General features: G+C 37.2%; 5 protein-coding genes across 5 annotated transcripts; 3 read left to right on the forward strand and 2 right to left on the reverse strand.

Annotated features, from left to right (window-relative positions):
- Positions 1-276: 276 nt before the first annotated feature.
- Positions 277-1,223, reverse strand: RPS4A (40S ribosomal protein eS4; the record flags this gene model as incomplete). Its single annotated transcript, XM_003957683.1, has 2 exons — positions 277-1,048; positions 1,210-1,223. The coding sequence occupies 2 exons, from the start codon at positions 1,221-1,223 to the stop codon at positions 277-279; spliced, it is 786 nt and encodes a 261-aa protein (XP_003957732.1).
- Positions 1,224-2,471: 1,248 nt separating this feature from the next.
- Positions 2,472-3,599, forward strand: BAT2 (branched-chain-amino-acid transaminase BAT2; the record flags this gene model as incomplete). Its single annotated transcript, XM_003957684.1, has 1 exon — positions 2,472-3,599. The coding sequence occupies one exon, from the start codon at positions 2,472-2,474 to the stop codon at positions 3,597-3,599; it is 1,128 nt and encodes a 375-aa protein (XP_003957733.1).
- Positions 3,600-4,761: 1,162 nt separating this feature from the next.
- On the forward strand, positions 4,762-5,421 carry RMD6 (Rmd6p; the record flags this gene model as incomplete). The annotated part of the gene is made up of 1 exon (XM_003957685.1): positions 4,762-5,421. The coding sequence occupies one exon, from the start codon at positions 4,762-4,764 to the stop codon at positions 5,419-5,421; it is 660 nt and encodes a 219-aa protein (XP_003957734.1).
- A 3,437-nt stretch (positions 5,422-8,858) lies between these two features.
- Positions 8,859-9,683, forward strand: KAFR0E04495 (DUF5314 domain-containing protein; the record flags this gene model as incomplete). Its single annotated transcript, XM_003957686.1, has 1 exon — positions 8,859-9,683. One exon carries the CDS (start codon positions 8,859-8,861, stop codon positions 9,681-9,683), a length of 825 nt encoding a protein of 274 aa, XP_003957735.1.
- Positions 9,684-11,291: 1,608 nt separating this feature from the next.
- On the reverse strand, positions 11,292-12,416 carry KAFR0E04500 (uncharacterized protein; the record flags this gene model as incomplete). Its single annotated transcript, XM_003957687.1, has 1 exon — positions 11,292-12,416. One exon carries the CDS (start codon positions 12,414-12,416, stop codon positions 11,292-11,294), a length of 1,125 nt encoding a protein of 374 aa, XP_003957736.1.
- Between the last annotated feature and the right edge of the window lie 7,692 nt (positions 12,417-20,108).

Here is a 20,108-nt window from a genome sequence, read left to right on the forward strand (position 1 = left end):
ATCGATCTAATGGTAATGACTCAATATATCACCAATTAAAATTAGACGTGTCAATTTAATAAGCCGCTTTTTTGCAAAATATTCTGCGCGAAATATTTAACTAGGAAGCTAATATGGTATAACTGACCAGGTTAACAGATTATAGAGATCAAACTAAAAAGATCAATTATATATGAGGAAACCTTTTGAATGAAATAGTTTACTTTGTGCTTTGAAGTTTATATATGAATAACGGAAATTAAAAAAAGATTTAAATAGAGGTTAACATAATTTTATTTATAAACCTTGTTGAGCTCTTCTTCTGTCACGTTCTTCAGCAATGGTTAACTTGATACCCTTACCCTTTGGTAAAGAGATCCATGGCTTACCTGGTTCACCAATAACGAAGACGTTAGATAATCTGGTGACGAAAGTGTTGTCTAAGGAGTCCTTGATGTGAACTAAATCGAAACCACCATCGTGTCTTTCCTTGTGAACAATGGTACCAATTCTACCCAAGTTACGACCACCAGTAACGTAAACTAATTTACCAGCATCGAATTTGATGTAGTCGGAGATCTTACCGGTAGCTAAGTCAATCTTAACGGTGTCGTTAATCTTGATATTTGGGTCTGGGTATCTGATGGTTCTACCGTCGTGGGTAACAACGTATGGAACACCTTTCTTACCTAATTGAACCTTTCTAACTTTACCTAATTTGTAAGAAGCTTCTTCGTCGGTGATACGGTGGACAGCAAATCTACCTTTAACATCGTAGACTAATCTGAAGTTTTCGTTAGTGGCTTCTAAAGTGATGACATCCATGAAACCAGCTGGGTAGGTAGAGTCAGTTCTGACCTTACCGTCAACTTTAACGTGACGTTGCATCATGATAGCCTTAACTTCACGACCGTTTAAAGCATACTTTAATCTGTTTCTTAAGAAAACGATTAATGGTAAGGATTCACGTAACTTGTGTGGACCAGCAGATGGTCTTGGGGCGTAACAACCGGATAATTTATCTAGTAACCAGTGGTGTGGAGCTGCTAATCTCTTGAGATGCTTCTTTCTGTTTGATAAATGAGATTGGGAATAAAATTGTTAGTAAATTAATGAACAAAAACTCATCTTAATCTCAATCGTCTTTTGGAATGCCATATAGTTCGATATTGTGCATTTATGGTTATATCTGCATTCACAAAAACGTCTTGTTTTGAACTAGTAACATACGGTCCTCTAGCCATCTTTGTTTGATGATTATTTGCTATGCAAGTTATGCTCTAAATGAGGCAATACACTACAATTTGACAATTTCAGTATATTCTTTAATCTTGATAGTTTGCTCAGTGCGCATACTATCGCTACGGATAGAATCCCTCCTACACGGGTTCATGCTCGATAGAATCTCTGCCTACCCGTTAGGCAGAGATGGTAGCGATGGATGGGCCTAGGACAGAACGTCTGTAGGAGTTCCCGTCTGGACGACAAACTGAGGTTGGTCTTTGTGCCACAGTGGGAGTGGTGGCAGTCCACCCACAAGCAAGGAAACAGTTTGGTCCCCGAGAAAGCGATGCAATCAGCCTGGAATTAATTTGTTTCAGCAGGGAAATCCACGAAGAAGAACTCGCAACGCTCGCCTGCATTGTTTTTCTGAAATTTTTCATCAGGGAAAAAAAAACTTCAAAAAAAAACCAATCAAAATTAACTACAAAATGTATGGATGTATGTACGGATGTACAGTCCAACGAAGCTTCTATAAATCTCCAGTTTTTTTTGTTTGTTCTTGTTGCGTAATTGTCGTATTTCGGATCAGGACAGTCTTGTTGATTGTCAGCAGGAGGTAACTACGTATACGGAGTGAAATTGAAATATATTCTATATGACGATGTTATTTTAATTTTTCAAGAATGAGATATACACAATCAGATCAATTGTATATACATACGCTATTGTATTGTATGTTGGCTGACTATTATTCCCTTTCTTCAGTTTCTCAATATGTTGAACTTCCCCCACTCTTGCATGAATAAACAGTATGACAAAGCTGTGACCCATCTTTCACGGCAGGTGATAACCGGTTTCTCTTGTTTCTGGCCTCACCGCTTCTTAGCTTCTAAATATGCTTCTGCCGTACATTCAGGTACCAAAACAGTACTATTCTCTAAGCTTCGATATGATACTACTAATAGTACAGAACATGTAAGACTGCTTACTGCGGCCAGGGGGGACCACAGACCTGAACAGTGCATGCCAATTGACTCACTGTGTCTGGCGCGTTACCAAACCAACGGCCGGCTCTTGCATTTCAATATTTTGACTCATCGTTTGTCTTGCCGGCTCTAACCGACACACGGTTGGTCTTCGAGTATTGCGGCACCGGCAAAAGGAAAGTGAAAAAGAAATAAGCATATGGGCACGTATAAAAAGGCACTTAACGTCGAAATTTGTATCTCACTCTGTATTCTCAACAGTTGAAGATCTCTATAGAAAACATGTCTGCTCCTTTAGACTCTTCTAAACTTACTGTCACAAGAACTACAACTCCATCCCAACCAAAACCTAATGATCAATTAGTTTTCGGTCAAACTTTCACAGATCATATGTTAACTGTGGAATGGACCGAAGAAAAAGGTTGGGCCAATCCAGAAATTAAGCCTTATGCTCCATTATCTTTGGATCCTGCTACAATTGTCTTCCACTACGCCTTCGAATTATTTGAAGGTATGAAGGCTTACAGAACTGAAGATAATAAAATCACTATGTTCCGTCCAGATATGAACATGAAACGTATGAATAAATCTGCTGCTAGAATCTGTCTACCAAAGTTTGATGAGGAAGAACTGCTCAAATTGATCGGTACTTTAATTGAGCAAGATAAACATTTGATTCCAGTTGGTCAAGGTTATTCTCTATATATTAGACCAACTATGATTGGTACCAGCGTTGGCCTAGGTGTCTCTACTCCAGATAAAGCCTTACTTTATGTCATCTGTTCCCCTGTCGGTCCTTACTACAAGACTGGTTTCAAAGCCGTCAAATTGGAAGCTACCGATTACGCTACTAGAGCTTGGCCAGGTGGTGTTGGTGACAAGAAATTAGGTGCTAACTATGCTCCATGTGTCTTACCACAATTACAAGCTGCTGAAAGAGGTTATCAACAAAATCTATGGCTATTTGGTCCTGAACACAACATTACTGAAGTTGGTACAATGAATGCCTTTTTCGTTTTCCAAAACCTTGCTACAGGTAAAAAAGAACTAGTTACCGCTCCACTAGATGGTACCATCTTAGAAGGTGTTACTAGAGACTCCATCTTAAATTTAGCAAGAGAAAGATTAGATTCGAATGAATGGGATATCAACGAACGTTACTGTACCATAACTGAAGTCGCAGAAAGATCCAAGAATGGTGAATTGGTAGAAGCCTTTGGTTCTGGTACTGCCGCTATCGTCTCTCCTATCAAGGAAATTGGTTGGAAAGGTGAATCGATCAATGTTCCATTATTACCAGGTGAACAATCGGGTGCATTAACCAAGCAAATCGCTGCGTGGATTGGTGACATCCAATACGGTAGACAAGAACATAAAGGTTGGTCCAGAGTTGTTGCTGATCTAAAATAAGCAGATACTTAAGGGAGAAAAATAAACTGTAAATATCACCACAATAGATTTCCAATAAAAATGATCATTTATGCAGCATATAGAAGTTTTTATATAAAAAAATAACGAGTCAACATTTTATAATTTCGAACCATCAGAGTTTAGTTAATAATAACTTTTTTATTTTTAGAATAGGAACTATCATCTGAAAAGTTATCGCTAGATAGAAAAACTTTAAAAGGCAAAAACGTCAAAGGATATTCTCATGCAGAATAACCATGGATACTTCATAATAATGATTGATCATGGCTGTTGAAATAGTTTTACAGCTACGAAATTTGTAGAAATAAATCTGTTTGGAGTGATCCAATTTTCATCTGCGGAACTTTATCTAGCTCTCGCCGTTAAGTATGTGTATAACTTCACCGTCTTCTTCTCCAGGATTCTGCGTCCAAGTGGCTTCTATTACTTTCAAGATGACCAAATATTGGGGGATAAACTACTACAAAATGGGGCCTTGAGCAAGACAAAAAAACCACACATAGATAGCACAACAGATTGAGCTAATCACGACCATTCCTATCTCCTCAAAACTGAATAGGCCCAAGAGGATGCAATGGAGATCCTATTCCTTTCTGTAAACGTAAAACACGGCACCAAAAGTCACAAAAAAAATTAATGAGTCACAATCATCACATTCAAGTATAGTTGCCTTTTCCACTGAGGGGAGGTGAACACACCCGTGCAATAGTGCCATTCAGATGAATAAAAATTGGAACTCACTGGCATTTGTGTCTATACAAACATAGCCTTACTCATCCTCCACGGCGTAACATAGATTATCTAATCGCAAGGATCCTTCATATCCTTATTGTTTATGTATTTACACCTTTGTGACTTGCCATCACAACCTGTGACCATACATTTTGAACTCTGTGTACTGTCAGAACGATTGTTCATAAACACGGCTCCAGCTCCATATATCGAGGTGGCCTTCTCTAAGACACAATGAACTTGCCGTTGCTACGGATACACTGCCGCACCCGGTGCATCCACAATTTTTCATATGAAATGGGTCATCGATCTCGAGCTTAGGAATCCGAGAATCATATAAAAAGAAACGGAAGATTTCGAATTGTAATTCACAGCTGATAAATTACCTCAACAAGACAGTTCTTCAAACATGACTTCAGCAGAAAATAGTATAATAGTAATATCTGGGCCAGTTTTACAAAAATGTTCCGATGGCACTTTGAGGGCATTAACGGCCATTTTGAACAAAGGCTATGATCTACCAAGATACAAATTCAATGCTGTCCAAAGTGACAGAGTCCAAGACCATGAATCATTCTGCCATGACTTCGGTCTCGATGAAGAAGGTACCATGCTTTACCTTTTAGTGAATGATATAAAGGATATCAGCAGTGAGCTGAAGTTAATCGGAACAACAGGAAGTTATCCATTATACAGCAGCGATGTACCCGGCCATTACAACTTTTCATTTGAAAACGTCCTGGCTACAATAGCTTACAAGACTTTCCCAGCCTCAGAAATCCCAAATTCATTCGAGGTGACTGCTTTCACTTCATTTGGTAAAGGCTGCGGTATTGAAATTGCCAATGCCACTATTGAGCACTTTAAAAAGGTCCATCCATCATGTGACTCTCTGATAGCTAAAGTCATCACTAATCATGATCTAGTTCCTTATTATGAGAAGAAGCTGAACTACATTGAACTGGATAGAATTACGGTGCCAAAAAAGGAGACAGTGAAGGCAAAGTTCCACGATAGTTTCAAGATTGCTTGCGACATTCAAGTTGCAACTTTGAAAAGAATGATTTAAATCATCGTTCTATTTGTAAGTAACATATATACTTTTCTCCAGATTCAAGATATTTATAGAAGGGGAATTCTTTAATAGAAATTTTGAAACGTGAGTCCGTATCAGCTTGATGGAAGGAAATAATAAAGCTTGCTGTTGTGTATTCATATAATGGAGCTTCTACTGGCTCGCAAAAATATACGTGATTGTGTTCAAAATGAAAGATTGCATTTCAAGATCTGAGCAAAAGAAGTCCATTATAATACACTATTTCAAATAATACCGCGTAAGTTGCATTTTCAAAAGGTTTTGGTAAACTATAAATTCAGGTTAACTATCCGGTTTACTCTCATGCTATAGACACTTATTTCATAAGCCAACCAATATCTAATATTGAAAGGAAAAAGAAACACCAGTGACTCCTGTAGATACCATATAGTTTCACGACCATTTCCGTTCGATGTCTGTTCATTTGTTTCGGATGAGCTACGCCAATTCTTCATCAGTTGATACCATTGATATCATAGAACCATTCCAAAATACCATATCCATTGATAAAGGCACATTATTTTAATTGTCTGCATGATTACTCTCAGACATTTCAGATGTTATTTCCGTAGCTAGCTCCCTGTTGTTTGCAATGGCCATCGCCTCTATTTTTCGAAAGGCAGTACGGCTCACCTTCTGGTTTAAAATTTCAATTTTGTAGGTAGAAGCTGAACATCAACAAGAATAACGATTAATTTTTGATGAATGACAAATAGCAAAACATTTTATGCTCCTCGTCTTCAAAAACTAGAACTCTAACGGGAAATTATAGTATATTTATGAGGAAACCATCTTGATACATATCAGCAACGTCGCCCTAGGCTGAACCTCACTTTTAAAAGCAGCTAAAACCGCGATAGAATGAATACACCCTTTTCCTTTGGCTGATATGAACGGGAGAATAGACAATTGTTTGAGTCTTGTCTGTTCGAATGTGACCTAACTAATGGAAAGACCATTTAGCGTGCACAAGATGAGATAGAGAGGATGATTTTACAAAATCACTCATTATTGACATAGCGTCCAGCAGCCACTTTCCTTCTTACATTAATACAAGTACAAGTGCCAAAACCTGCTACCACTCTTGTCTTCTTCATTTAAAACAGAAAAAGGGCAAAAAACTGAGTATTTGTCAAAAACTTTATGATGCTTTCCCTTTAGCTCGAGAAATTTGTAATACGTATTATTCCGTAGTTTTTGAATTCAATCATCAACCAATTGTAGATATATACTCTGGTCCCTCCGGTATGAATGTAGTAGTTTGAACAGGATAGGTAAGGTTGCAGCACTTTTACTTCCTTTCGCTGACTTCCGTTTCATGGTATATTAAGAGCAGCATAATTCATTCGGGCAAATTCTGTTTGTGGATACTAGTACCCTCTGGCAAAGTCAATAATTAGGAGTCTGACATTTTTTCTATCCTTGAAGAGCCATAACAGTATCATATTCGTTAAGTCAATGCCCTATAACACTACTCGTGATAACAAATCTACCACTACCTCTCGTAACAAGTACTCGAATTGGGGCGCATAAATACTTGTATCATGTCTGTGAATATGATGGATGGTATGATCACCATAATTTTGATCATGAGCTTTTTTGGTAGCTTTCTTCCCACAGCCATTGAGATGCTCGAAGACTGTTTGAAGTGTCAATGCAACTACTGCGTTCCAAGGGCTGGTTTCCGTGCAAATTTGATTCTATTTTTAATGTAAATGTTGTAGACCAGCTAAACTAAGAAGGTGCAAGAAGCATAACTTTTAATGGAATGATGTAATGTAGTAAACTACTGTTCTGCTTGTCACATTAGTATCGGTAGTACTACTCTTGCAGCCTATGTAGGTGAATAGCTACCCCTCGCTATTTGAAGGAATGGTTAAACGATTGTAGAGGTTGAGGTCTCATCCTGAGAAATATTGCACTTGACATAGCTTGTGAAAGTTATTTCCTATCTGCTACCGCCGTTTCCTACGTACAATGAAAACCCAAAAATAGAAATATACAGTTTCTTACTTTACTGGTTTTTCAGCAGAGATAACAAAAAACAATACTATGTCATATATTCTATTCAGAAATGTTTTTTCTCGTAAAGGACGTATAACTCTTCCTATCCCAGAATGCTACAAAGGGTTAACCAGGCAATTTGTTTGTGAATGCTAACCTAACAAGTATCAAAAATAAAGCCAATAGCACCAAAATGACAAGTAGGGTTAATGGGAAGCGGCTTTCAATCTACTAAACTGCCTGTCAGGCCTCTAAAATCCCTGTCATTTATTATTCCCATGAATATCTCTGCCATTGTCACAGGGTTACTATAAGCAGTAGTTTTCGCAGTTTTTTGAAGGTATTCATTACAGCGACTGTCAATATGAAACCAGTTCCTTCAGGATTTTTTTACTTTAACTCTCACATTTTTCATTCTGGGTGTTATAACATGCTTTTCTATTCCGTTGCATTGCTTGACTCATTCAGTAATGAATTAGCTGATAGTTTTTGTGTAATGAAACGTTATAGTTTCCCTAATATGCTATCAAATGCAAGGATTTCTCATACTGACGGCTATTTATATGACGAGTTGCTAGATGTCTTAAAATTTGATGACTTTATCTATACCAAAATCAAATTTACATGATATATGTGACACACAACTATGTACTGAGCAGCTTGTAATCTTTGAGACCAATATCTGAAGCGTAATTTTCGAGGCCTGAAAGAAATCCAACAGATGTAGCATGTATTAAAATATTCCACATTAAGGCTTTGTAAATGACTATTTTGAAAGGATCGTTTATATATAGCAGTGATAGCCCCAATAAAAAAAGTGTAACACACTTTGAACCATAAGCGATGGAAGAAGAAGCATTAATGCCAGTTCTTAAGAGAAATTTTTGTAGAAATGTAATACCGGCCAACTTGGGAAGCGCTACATTAATTGTTCCCAGGAATAACAAAAGATTAAGACTAAGTATTGTACCTATAATCAAATATACAAAACATTTTTTCTTCAGCAGAGGTAAAATGGATGGTATAGACATTGACTAAAACAAAAAGTTTGGTATAGGAAAAATGTGTTCTTTTCGTAAATCCAATGAGCAGTGTCGCACTCTGGATATGCAACTCTGCTGTAATGAAAGTATGTTCTTAATAGTTACAATAGTACAAACTACTTTTTAGAGAAAATATCCTAAATTTGCCGCAAACTTTTCTCCTTGCAACATAGGTATTTCAGATTCAAAACTCAACCATTACGGGGAACTTTCGCGCAAAACAATTTGCTTTGCATTCTTTGCCTTCAGATTTTTTTCTCGAGAAGCGTGTTCCTTAGTAGAAGGGCCCAGAAATCATAATAAGAATGTTATTTACGGCTTATCTCATCAAATTAGTGAAATTAGAATAATATTGTACCTTATATGCATCGCAAAAATAATACAAATATGAATGTGCAGGAAAATTCAGTAGTAAACAAAACCGATACTACAAATTTTGTGCGACAATTGATCAAAGAGGTTGAAAATCTTAACTGGAACGATGAGGGGGTTATGTCACCCAAACTTTCAAAAAAGGAAGATTTTGAAAAATGGTCAAATGCACTTTTTGAACATTTGTTAAAGTCAAATGTTTACTTATATGAATACTTCAAATCCGGCATACTTGACTTTACTGAAATGGATGAGTCAGCCAGAACTATTTTAAGTAAATGCTTTGAGAATTCGTTACGCAGTTTGATTATCAAATCTGTCCAAGACGACATCGTTCAAGAGCTTAATGACTTCTGCCAAAAACATTCCAATTCTATTTCAGCTTTCACTTTATTTCACTTTTTGAAAGATAAATACTCCGGTAGACCTTCCGTGCAAAAGTGTGAGGTTTTTGATATGCTAAGCAAAATTGATGGCAAAACCACAGATGAAAAAAAAAAATGGGTCGACAGATGTTCAAGACTTCTCCTTGGAAAGAGTCAAGAAGAAGAACAGCTAGTCAACACTTTCTCGCGTGACCAAGTCAACCGGTATGAGGGTCTTCGTAATAAAAGGATGGAACAAATATCAGAAGTACTCTACTCAGTTTGCACTCAGATAAATGGACCAAAGACATGTTCAAAAAATAAGGTTTACAATAGAGCATGGTTAAGTTTCAAAGAAAACTTACGTTTTAGGCCGGTACTTACGTTACTATTGCTAGCGATTGGGGCTTCAGGACTTAACAAGTTTATTGGAAGGTTTATTTCTGACTGATATAAATATGCGGGCCGCATAGGTAAGTAATCAAGGATATCTTGTTTATCTTCGTAACGACTAACAGTTTTAAAAATAACCTTCTTTCAGAAATATATCCTATATAATCAAGTGATATTGTTATTCCACTCTTGTTATTGTTAGGGTTTTGTTGCATGTTCGCATATTTCAACAGTGCTGATTAAAAAGGAAAGTCTCTCACCATACTTGATAAGGTTTTTTCAATACTACTGTCTTCCCTTACCTTGAGAAATAGTATCCAGGAAACAATAGTTGACTCGCTTTCAGACAAGCCGAGAATGGTGGTATATTGAGTTGTATCTTTAAAGGTTAGGAGGTACAAGGATGAAGTACATGTATATGCCCAGCAGGGTCGTAAATCTAGGCTGTTCATTACTGGAAAACGTTACTTTGCCTGATTTGTCTTTCAATAACGATTTATTTCACAGCTCATATCGTAGCGTAGTTCAATACTTCATTATGTCTCTAGAGGCTCCCTGACAGCTACTTCATATTCCTGGTAGTCAATTAATTATCAAAGGTACACGAAGTTTGGGCTAACCAGACAAAATTAGTCTTGCGTCCACAACGTCGCATCATTTTATGGTATGATCTTGTGTGGGAGCAGCAACCCCAGAGGATCTTAAGTGGTATGAACTCAATATACCTTCCTTTTTTGATCAACATGGACATTCCACTGCAGTATTATAAGGGCATCTTGCCGTGTGGCATGTTAAAACGAAAAGTTTAAAAGGAGAACCTCAGTAATATGCCTTAGGAAATTAGGAATGAAATTATCAACCAGTATACCAGAGCATCGAGCTATTAATCTCAATATTGTCAGTAAATAATGCATTTTCTTTGCAATATATGTTGAAGTACAAAATAAGACCTCCATCCAAGGTTCTTTCTGTAATTGTCCTTGGTTGTCCTGTATCGTCCAATAAAACTTCATGTTGCAGAGGACGCTAATGGGAAATGCGTCTCAAGATTGAAGTTGCCATTTAATGGCGTGAAATATAACTCATTCCTTCCTTACAATAAAAAAGACCAATGAAAATCACAAGGCTATTTTATCATTATCGCTGTAGTACCTATTCAACGGTAGGACTATTACGTTTACCTAAATATTGAACCGGAAGTGCGCCTGGTGAAAAATCCAAAAGAATAGTTTATTCAGGCGGAATGGTTTACACCTCATGTCATGAGTCTATCTAATTCATATCAAAGAAAAATAGAGGGAGAACACCCACTGCACATATCGAGAGCAAAAAGGAAATTCAGTAAAGCCTAACTAATCTCTTGCTGGTTTGTGGACCGCATTAGAGGGTTTAGTTTGACGGTTCTAGTCGCACCAGCAGTGGTCAAAATCACGAGATTGTGAATAGTGTGATCCGAGCTAAATTTAGAGGTAGAGTTGGGGCTTAATGTAACAAATTCAATCAGTGCTCAAAACGAGTTTATTGTTGTGGATGGACGACATTTATAGGATCTTTATTATAAGCAACCCTAGTCTGTACAAATACTTTTTCTCATCACTAGTTCAACGAAAGAAAAGTTTTGGTAAAAAGAAATCTATAAAATATATTTTATATATAACTACCGTCCTTATAAGCTGTCGCATTCGTTGTCTATGCCTCCAAATGCTTGAATATAAGCTTCGCCTACAATAATTGACGTATCTCCAGGCGTTGAGCTAGCTCCAATTGCGAGACAAAACTTACTTTCAACTGCATAACATTCTGGACTGTTTGTACATGACTGAACTTGCGAAGTGATCCAATTCCCTACGACTGGCCCAGCTTCATCAATCTGTTCACCTTCATCAAGCATCCATAAATTTGAGGCAATAACATTCATTCCATAAGTATTGAATGATGCCCATTCTCCCTCATCTCTTTTTTGAAGCGTGGTACCATTAGATATATGGTCCAGCAGAGCTGCTGCTGCTGATGCCACACTTTCCGGACGAGCATACACAGTAGTATTGAAATCTCCCCTATCAAATGTCCATGTAACAAAGTAGTCACCTTCGTCACGCTTTGTAATTTGATTACTAGTACCAGTTTGTGCTTGAGCCAGAAATGTGATATTAGAAGTGTGCTCCAAAAGATAGGTGGAAATTACCTCATAATATTGGGAGGTAACAGCAGGGCCACCAAAAAAAGTCATATTAAGTTTAGGAAGGTCGAAACTGACGACGTCACTTCGTTTTCCCACTTCAGCAGAACCTTTATACCATTCCCATTGGCTATCAGCAGCATATTCTCGGAGGCCTGCAGCTAAGGCGGATGCCATAGCTCCCACTACCAGAGTCCCGACACAAACAGCAAAGCCAGCAGCAATTAAACCGGTCACACCAGCGATAGCACTAGCTGAGCAAACTATACCTTTTACTTGAGATATATCATTAGCGACTTCTTGGAAAAATGTGATGCCTGCTTTTGTAACATATTTGTTGATTGACACTCTTTTTGCCAATCTGACCGGTATTGCGTCAATGCGCTTCACTAATCCTAATGCGACAATTAGAAAAAAAAGGTCAACCATCTGCACGCGCCATTGCGTATGTTGAAAAGAAAAGAAGCTGCTCATAATATTATCTAGCTGGTCACATATGTGAAAAAACTTGGAACTTGTACTACTTGAAGGGAAATTTATCTGTAATTTATATATGAAAGTTTTTACTGTTCTGTCACAAGCGCACTTTCGATGTAAAAGCAACATACCCATGCATTTACTGCTGCTAAAACATTCATCACAGAGTTCTAGTAGACAACTTGAGTTATTATTTTTATAACAGGTCTGAGCGAACTATTTATCCTAGAAATCGCGGGTGCATAAAGTTCCTGAACGCCTATTTCCAAAGTTGGTTTTCCCTTATGCACTTATGAAAAGTCATTTTGACTACTTTTAGGCTTCAAAATGTTCCGTAACTAAACTATGTTGCATGCAGCTGCATAAGAGGTTGGTTGTTATTCAAGCTGTTGCTTAGCTGCGGCAGATGGGTTCTTCTTCTTTTCTATGAATGGCAATAACCCTACAACACTTGACACAGTTCAATGTCTCCGCTTCTATTTCTTCAGGCGATTTAATGTGTCCGTCAAATCAAAATCAATCGTTTATGCTGCACTCGATAGTCGTTTATATGTAATTAACTTTGAAACTTGTTTATCTTTCCACAAATCTAGAAGTTTCATTGACTACAGAATTGTTTTGATAAGTATCGCATGCATACACTGTTTAGATGAAACTGTAAAGTGTAGCAGTACTTTTACAAATGAATTGTTGTACTATACACTGTTGAAATTGCCCTACGGGTCAGAATTCACTTGAAACACTTCATTTACTTCTTTGTTGTGCTAGAAAAGAAATTAAACTCGACTGTTTTGGTCCTTATATTAAGGAGTACTTTAATGAAAGGGATACATATTTCAAGTTCTAAGAAGATGCTATACGAGAGAAGCATGGTTGTATTAGGTATATGCTGACGTATATGTATCATTTTATTGATAGGCACCCTGGGAATACTCCATGAGATCTCTATCGTACTATCTCGATGCACATTTTTGTGGTTACAATCACACATTGAATAAGTGCTGCAAGCATAGAGCAGTAAAATACCCTCCGAGCAATTTAGCTTACCTTTCAAGCTTTCTTGCCCTTCAAGAAAATGGAAATTTTTTCAATTTTGCGGTTCTGTGAACGGAAAGCAGAAAGATGCAGCAACGTGAGAAAGTGACGCAACTGGGAGAACTGAGCAGGATATTCGATGGACGTCTGGACCTGAAAGGCGCTGATTTGACATCTCATTGTTAGAAATTTCGAGATGTTGACGGTTTTTAGACGTTTATGAATTATATACAGGGTTAAGTAACATCTCGTACTGTGGTCTTAAATATGTGTAGTTATATCAGACTCTAGCGACCCATCGCTGTGATTAAGGGCGATTGCCTTTGATTTCTAATCTTCTGCGAAGTTACCTAGCATATCTGAATTCATCGTCTTCGACCTTTACTAATACACGTTGCAGTAAGGAGAAGGGTGAATAGCCACGAAGTAGGCATGGTTCAAGCGGATTTGGACAGTAAAACGAAGAGATCTATCTTTGGTGATTCTGAGAATCCTGATTCCCCCGTTAAAGTTATTCTGGGGACCAAGCTTATATCAAATGGCTTAGATTGTGCGAGTGTGAATTGTGTTTGTATTATTGATTGTAACATGACAATTATCGGGTATCCCCAAATGATAGGTAGAATAAAAGATGAAGGGTATGTGAAAGTGATGGTGACCAGGGCAGCTTCAATGAGAAGGGAGATTGACGAAGTCTCGAATAGGCTGTTGCCAATTCAGTGGGGCATCTGTATCTCGCAGCAGGTTGCTGCCTTCTCTGCCTATCCATTCGAGGGCCATGCCAGATGCTGCGGTCAGAACAGGGAGGGAGAAAACCCGATTTCCACAGAAGTGAGGAGAGTAATTAACCTGAGTCGAGCACACAATCTGAATAGAAGGCATAATTTCGAGGAGGAGACTGGCGAGGATGACTCCCTAATGAGAATATGGAGGGCATTGCCCGACAGTAGATGATCGCTGGGGGCCGTCTTAGGGTTTGGCTGGAATGACGAGCTGAAAAAGATGCTCTCTGGAGTTTATCCACTAAAAGCTTTGAGATGGATAATGAAAAAGCCAGAGACGCTGCGTGGGGAATGTTTTTACTGGAATTACGACTGTAGATGTCAAACAGTGAAGGGGAAATTTGTCGGTGCGTTAGTACCTGAGCTTCTCATACTGTTTGCTACTGTCGACACCAGCTACTTTATCTCTCAGCAGGCAGAATTGAATATAGAAGAAGGCCACCCATTCGTTGTCCGTCATCTGAGAAATATGAATGAATCGAAGAAAATGGATGTCAAATTTTGCAGATTTTGCACCTTTACATAGAATATGCAATTCAAACTTTTAGCGTGTTAATGAGTTATATATAAAGTTAGTAGTACGGTTTTACCTTCTTATATAAGAATATCTCGTAGTATGGTTTATAATATGTGTTTTGTCGATGTATTGTTGATTCAGCGTAGGTAGCTTTTCCAGATATAATATGAGTATAATTAGTTTGAGTTATATGGACTGTTGCAAGCACTGGCACGGTAAAATAGCAATAGTATACTCTAATTTCTTATAAAGTAATTTATAAAACAGAGGAAACTTCCAGCTGAGAGAGATATCTGGAAGATACAGGTCTTTACATAGGTCTAATTTGAGATGGTTGTCAAATTGTAAACCTCTACCGCTCTTTCTTATCTAATCTTTTAACAAATATAGAGATGTAAAGATGAATGACCTTCCAACATATCGTCCCCACTCTGATGGGCCGCCTCATAGTCCAAATGACTCTCCGGAGTTGAAAAGATAGGTTTTATAGTTTTTTCCCAGTAGTGTTAGATTGTAGCTTGTATCATCTTATTCCTTGATTATGATTGCGTTTCGATAAATGATTCGAATGATTCAAAGGGCAGAATAGTTTAGGATGTTGAATTGAGAACAAATATCAGTTATTTTAATGAAAAATTAGATGACTTGCGTATCGGCCACCATAAGAGATACTTGGCTGGTTGGATGTGTCTAGTTTAAATGGAAAAGTGGTTGATACGAATGGAATCAAATTCATAGTTACGAATGTTGTCAATACCTCATAGCAGTTGAAAATAGTGTTCCATGTTATTCTTAGCATAATCTACCGTTGATGATGGGAGTGTGATACAAAGAAGGCAATCCTGAATTATTGAAAAACGTTTCATTTTGAAGGAAGATCTAGCTCAAGAAGTCTGTTCATGAGCTATTGGCATTAATATAATCTATTACGTTGGTGTATCAGAAAGGAATAATAGCAAGCTGCTCGAAGGGGTGCTAATCAGCAATACGGCACTCATCCTTTAGTCATATCTTTATCTGTCCCTTCATTTTATGAATTCGACATCGTGCTTGAAAGTAGTAAGTGTACCTTGTTCAGTCAGCTCTAAAGTTCATTGGAAATGTAAGTTATATCTGTTAGTTAAAGTAATCGTGTAGTTGATTGAATTACATCAAATCTCTTTTTCTCGAGAATCGAAATTTAGAAAAAAAAAAAAAATTCGAAGATTCGAAGATGAAGGAAAGATGAAGAGAGATGAGAGGGAAGTGACGAGTATAACAGATACAAATGCCAGCTAGGCTAGGATTAAGATAATTATGGTCAATTGTTATTGAAATGAGCTCTAAGGTCGAGACTAGTACGTTAATTCACCTAGATCTATTGGGGATCTGAGTACCAGAAGAAGCTATGAACCAGAATATCGAAGTGTAAGTTGTCATGATTGAGTGTTAAAAAGTTGAGTATTCATATTTTTTGATAGTCACTTGATAGTAGTCATGGTTATAGAGTTAGTTTACGCTGATTTGATGTCATTTCTAACCTATCTGAAATGTACAATCAATTTGATAGGAGGAAGAAGAGTGAATGATAGAGGCCCAAAATAGCGAATTGATGGCTTTTTAATAGAGGCAAGTTGTATTAGTAGCAAGTGATCACATTGGACTTCTCTGATTTCGCCCTATATAACGGTGGCCTTTGGAATTGATAAAAAGAGAAGACACTGTCAGAGATTTTAAAGATAGTTCAAAGTAAAAAGTTGATGATATTAGTACAATAAATACGCACAGATCTAGAACGGTGGTGTTAGGTGATGTAATTCACAATGTTGTCGGATTTAGCGATGTTGAAATCAAGTTCTTTGGTTGATTTCTTGAACCATGTTGAAGGGAAGTCTTTTGGCAATCTAGTATAACGTAGAAATAGTGACTAGATCACGATGAAAAATGGTGATCAAGTTCTATTGATAAAAGATCCCTGTATTTGGTTTGATCAGAATTTGTGATTGCGCATTTGGCGAAGCTGATTTTCGACAGCCCTTTTTAAAGTACAGGTCTAAAATTTAGTGGTTGTATTTATTCTCACCGATAGGGTTAATACTGGTTTGTGATCATTAATTTGGATAATATTCATATGCGGAAGAACTGAGACGACAATATGAATCGTCTGTTCCTATTATTACAAATAAAGAGATGATGGAATGAATGTCACCTGTTGGTGGAGTCAGAACGATTATTATAAATGACGCTAGTGATAAAGAGAATGTCTGAGGTTAATCTTTCGAGGTTCGAGACTGTCATTTAAGAAGCTATGATGTTATTAGAAAAATAATTGAATTCTTCGAGTATTTATGTTCTCTGACAATCAAAGATAAAGCTATTTCAAATAGATGGTGAGACAGTAAATTATGATCAGTAGAATGCGATGGTGTGCTCAATAATGGGGTTAAGTCACAGATTCATTTGAAAATGATCCGTGCTAGTTTTAAGAATGAGACGCTTGAACGTTGTGTATCTCATAATTAGATGAAGATATCGTGACTGTTATTGAAAGAAATTAGACAGACTGTCTCAGAGGGCACTGAATAGAATTTATATTGATTATTCTTTGAGATGAGTAAAACAGATCGAGTACGAAGGTATTTCGTTCTGTTATAAACAGGACGAGTCTCTCATTCCATCCAGCTAGACAAACTATGGGTTATTCGATAGGGAAATAGGGATGGTAGAGAAAGACTCTGGTAAATTTATTATATCAAGGTTACAGTTATTGAGTCTGTGGTTCCAAGTTATATCGTTGTTCTTTCGAATTAATGTTGTTTATGAGAATTGGAAGGTTTGATCATGATATGTTATGTCGACGGATGGAGTACGAAAGTGATTAAACTGGCATAAAATGGATGTCCCACATGTAGACGACAAAGTATTCGAATATTGGATAATTCTGTGAGTAAAAATGACCCACGGATCCGTGAGCATCTTCCTAGGTGTGCAGCGGTGATGATTGTTAGTGTGACTGGTATTAGTCTCACGTCATCAAATGGATATTCTCCAATGATGCTGTGATGTGAAGTATCATACGATAATATAGTGACATTGATTTCTGAGAGGAAAGGGCGTTGAAAGAGGTTCTATTGAGAAGAAGGAGAGCATTTAAAATTCATCTGTCCAAGTTATGGAAACGTTATTTAAGAAGTCATGTTGTTAGAGATAATGGTTGACCTCCCCAAGTAATTATATTCATATTAATCAATGACATTGTTATTTCAAATAGATGGTGGATTAGTGAAATATATTCAATGTTGAATGAGGTGATTTATTCGCTATTAATGTCTGAACGAAGATTGATAAGATTAAAGATACAGTGAAATAACGATTCATGTCCCCAAATTTTGAAAGTGTTCCTTCAGAAGTTCTGTTGTTAGAGTGACATCCCATGTAATTATGTTCATATATGTTCATATCATTCAATGATAAGGTTATTCTAAAAAGGTGGTGAATTATTTAGCCATATTCAATATAGAGTCAGTTGACGTATGTGTCATATCTGTAAATTAGAAACGTCGAAATAATTTCAAGTCATATTAGTGTCATGTCATTGTATGATATGGAAAATATATTAGAGAAACTGGTTGTCAATGGGATTGAGATCTGTCATTCTTCGCGTGGATAGGCTAGATTTAGTAGAATGTTTCTTTTGTTAAAACACTGGTGATCTCCTGTTGTATCCTGTTCGATTGAAAGGGGGGTATTCCACAGGAATGACAGCATGGGGTTCTGGTAGATGTGTTGTGTTATGATAATAATATTCTGAGTTCATGAGTGGCCTGTTCAAAGTTGTTCGAAGAATTCATCCATTTACGAATGGGTAAAGTGAGTAGATAAAAATGGGACAGAGGGTGTTGGTAAAGAAGAAATTGTTGAGCCGCTCAGAATCTTTCAGAATGATAGAGGGTCTATCAAGTGGAATATCAGAAGGAAAAGAGTTCAATAATAAATTTAACGGAATGTCGTTGGCGATAGATATTGACAGATGGTTTTCTCTGAATTTGTGATTTAATCAGAATCAAAGTTGAAGGAGGGGAATTTAAAGGTTTGGAGGATTCCGTAATTGATATTTATTGATACAGGGATGTTCGGAAGTAGAAATAATGATTAGTTGATATCTATCGATGAGGATATTGCTTATGGGATGGTTAGTTTCCGAAGTGTCAGAGATGATTATTAATGACATTTGAGTTCATTTATCAATTATATATAAGTCAAGTAAAGTTATTCCTGTTTCAGTTTATGATTGATAAAGTTGATTCATTTGAGTATTTAAGAAGGTGGATTCAACTGATAATTATAGAGACTGTGACAGTGAAAGAAGGGATAGGCAGAGGTATAAAACGGGTGGGGGAGCGAGGTCGTCAGAGTAAGGAGTCTTGACGGTGATAAGATAGAAAAGATGGTGTATAGCAGAGTGTTCTATGATCATGGTTCATAGATATATGTAGTGTGATGGAATGAGGTCGATTTAATTGTATTTCAAAGGGTTCAGATGTACGTGGAATGGAAATTGTCATGTCAAAATGATCATTTTCAGTCTTGTGGTGTCAGACAGTTCCGCAGAGAAAAGTTGGCGGAGACGATCTCGCAGAGCGGGGGAAGATTTGAGATTTTTTCTTCTGAGATCGAGCGCAGATTTCGAGAGGTCTGTTTGCGCGAGAAAATAATGAAATGAGAAAAACGCGAAGAAAAGAATGGCAGAGGGAAGTGTAATATGTAGAGGTAAGTGATATTGAAAAGGGAGCGGGTGAGTAGTTCAGGAATGAATGGGTGAATTTTGGATAAGAAAGTGGGTGTTAATTATGATAACAAGTTGAGAAGGTTGAAAGAATAATATTAAAGATCTTTCCTTAGAAATGGTCGCACGAGATCTTTCAAGTGTTGTCTGTACGGTATTCTCTCACTGTGAAAATCTAGGCGAAAAGTAAGGAGAATCCTGTGAGCGAGGTTTTCTCAAAAATAAATTCAATGAGAATCAGTTTTCTCCGTCGCGCTGGGAAAAGAAAATGAAATTCGAAGTTCGAATGCGAGTTTGTTCGGGGAGCTGCCAGAAGAGCGATTGTGCGAGGTGTCAGAGTGAGAGGATATAAGACAGTGTCTCGATGAGTGTAGACGGTAGTAAAATGGGAATAGATGTTTCGTAATCTCTCGAATGTAAAAATAGTTTATGTGGATGATGTAGGTAATATTCAGGATCATCAGTCGAGAGAAAGACGATTATTCAAATATAGAATAAGGTGATAATAGAGATAGTAAAATAATAGTTTTCCCATTAGTTCAGAGGAAATAGGGCAAGTTTGTCATTTATATATGGATGTATCTAGTGTGTAATAGTTTAGTCAGTGGTTTCCTGATTTTTATTTTAATATTTCAGGAAAAGACGAAGTAAAGTTGAAGAAATATCGTTTCGGATTGGCGTAAATGTTAATATTGGAAAAGAGAAAAAGTAGGTGTTTACAGAATAGA

The sequence above is a fragment of the Kazachstania africana genome, chromosome 5, assembly GCF_000304475.1.
Source record: "Kazachstania africana CBS 2517 chromosome 5, complete genome".
In the NCBI taxonomy this organism is placed as follows: domain Eukaryota; kingdom Fungi; phylum Ascomycota; class Saccharomycetes; order Saccharomycetales; family Saccharomycetaceae; genus Kazachstania; species Kazachstania africana.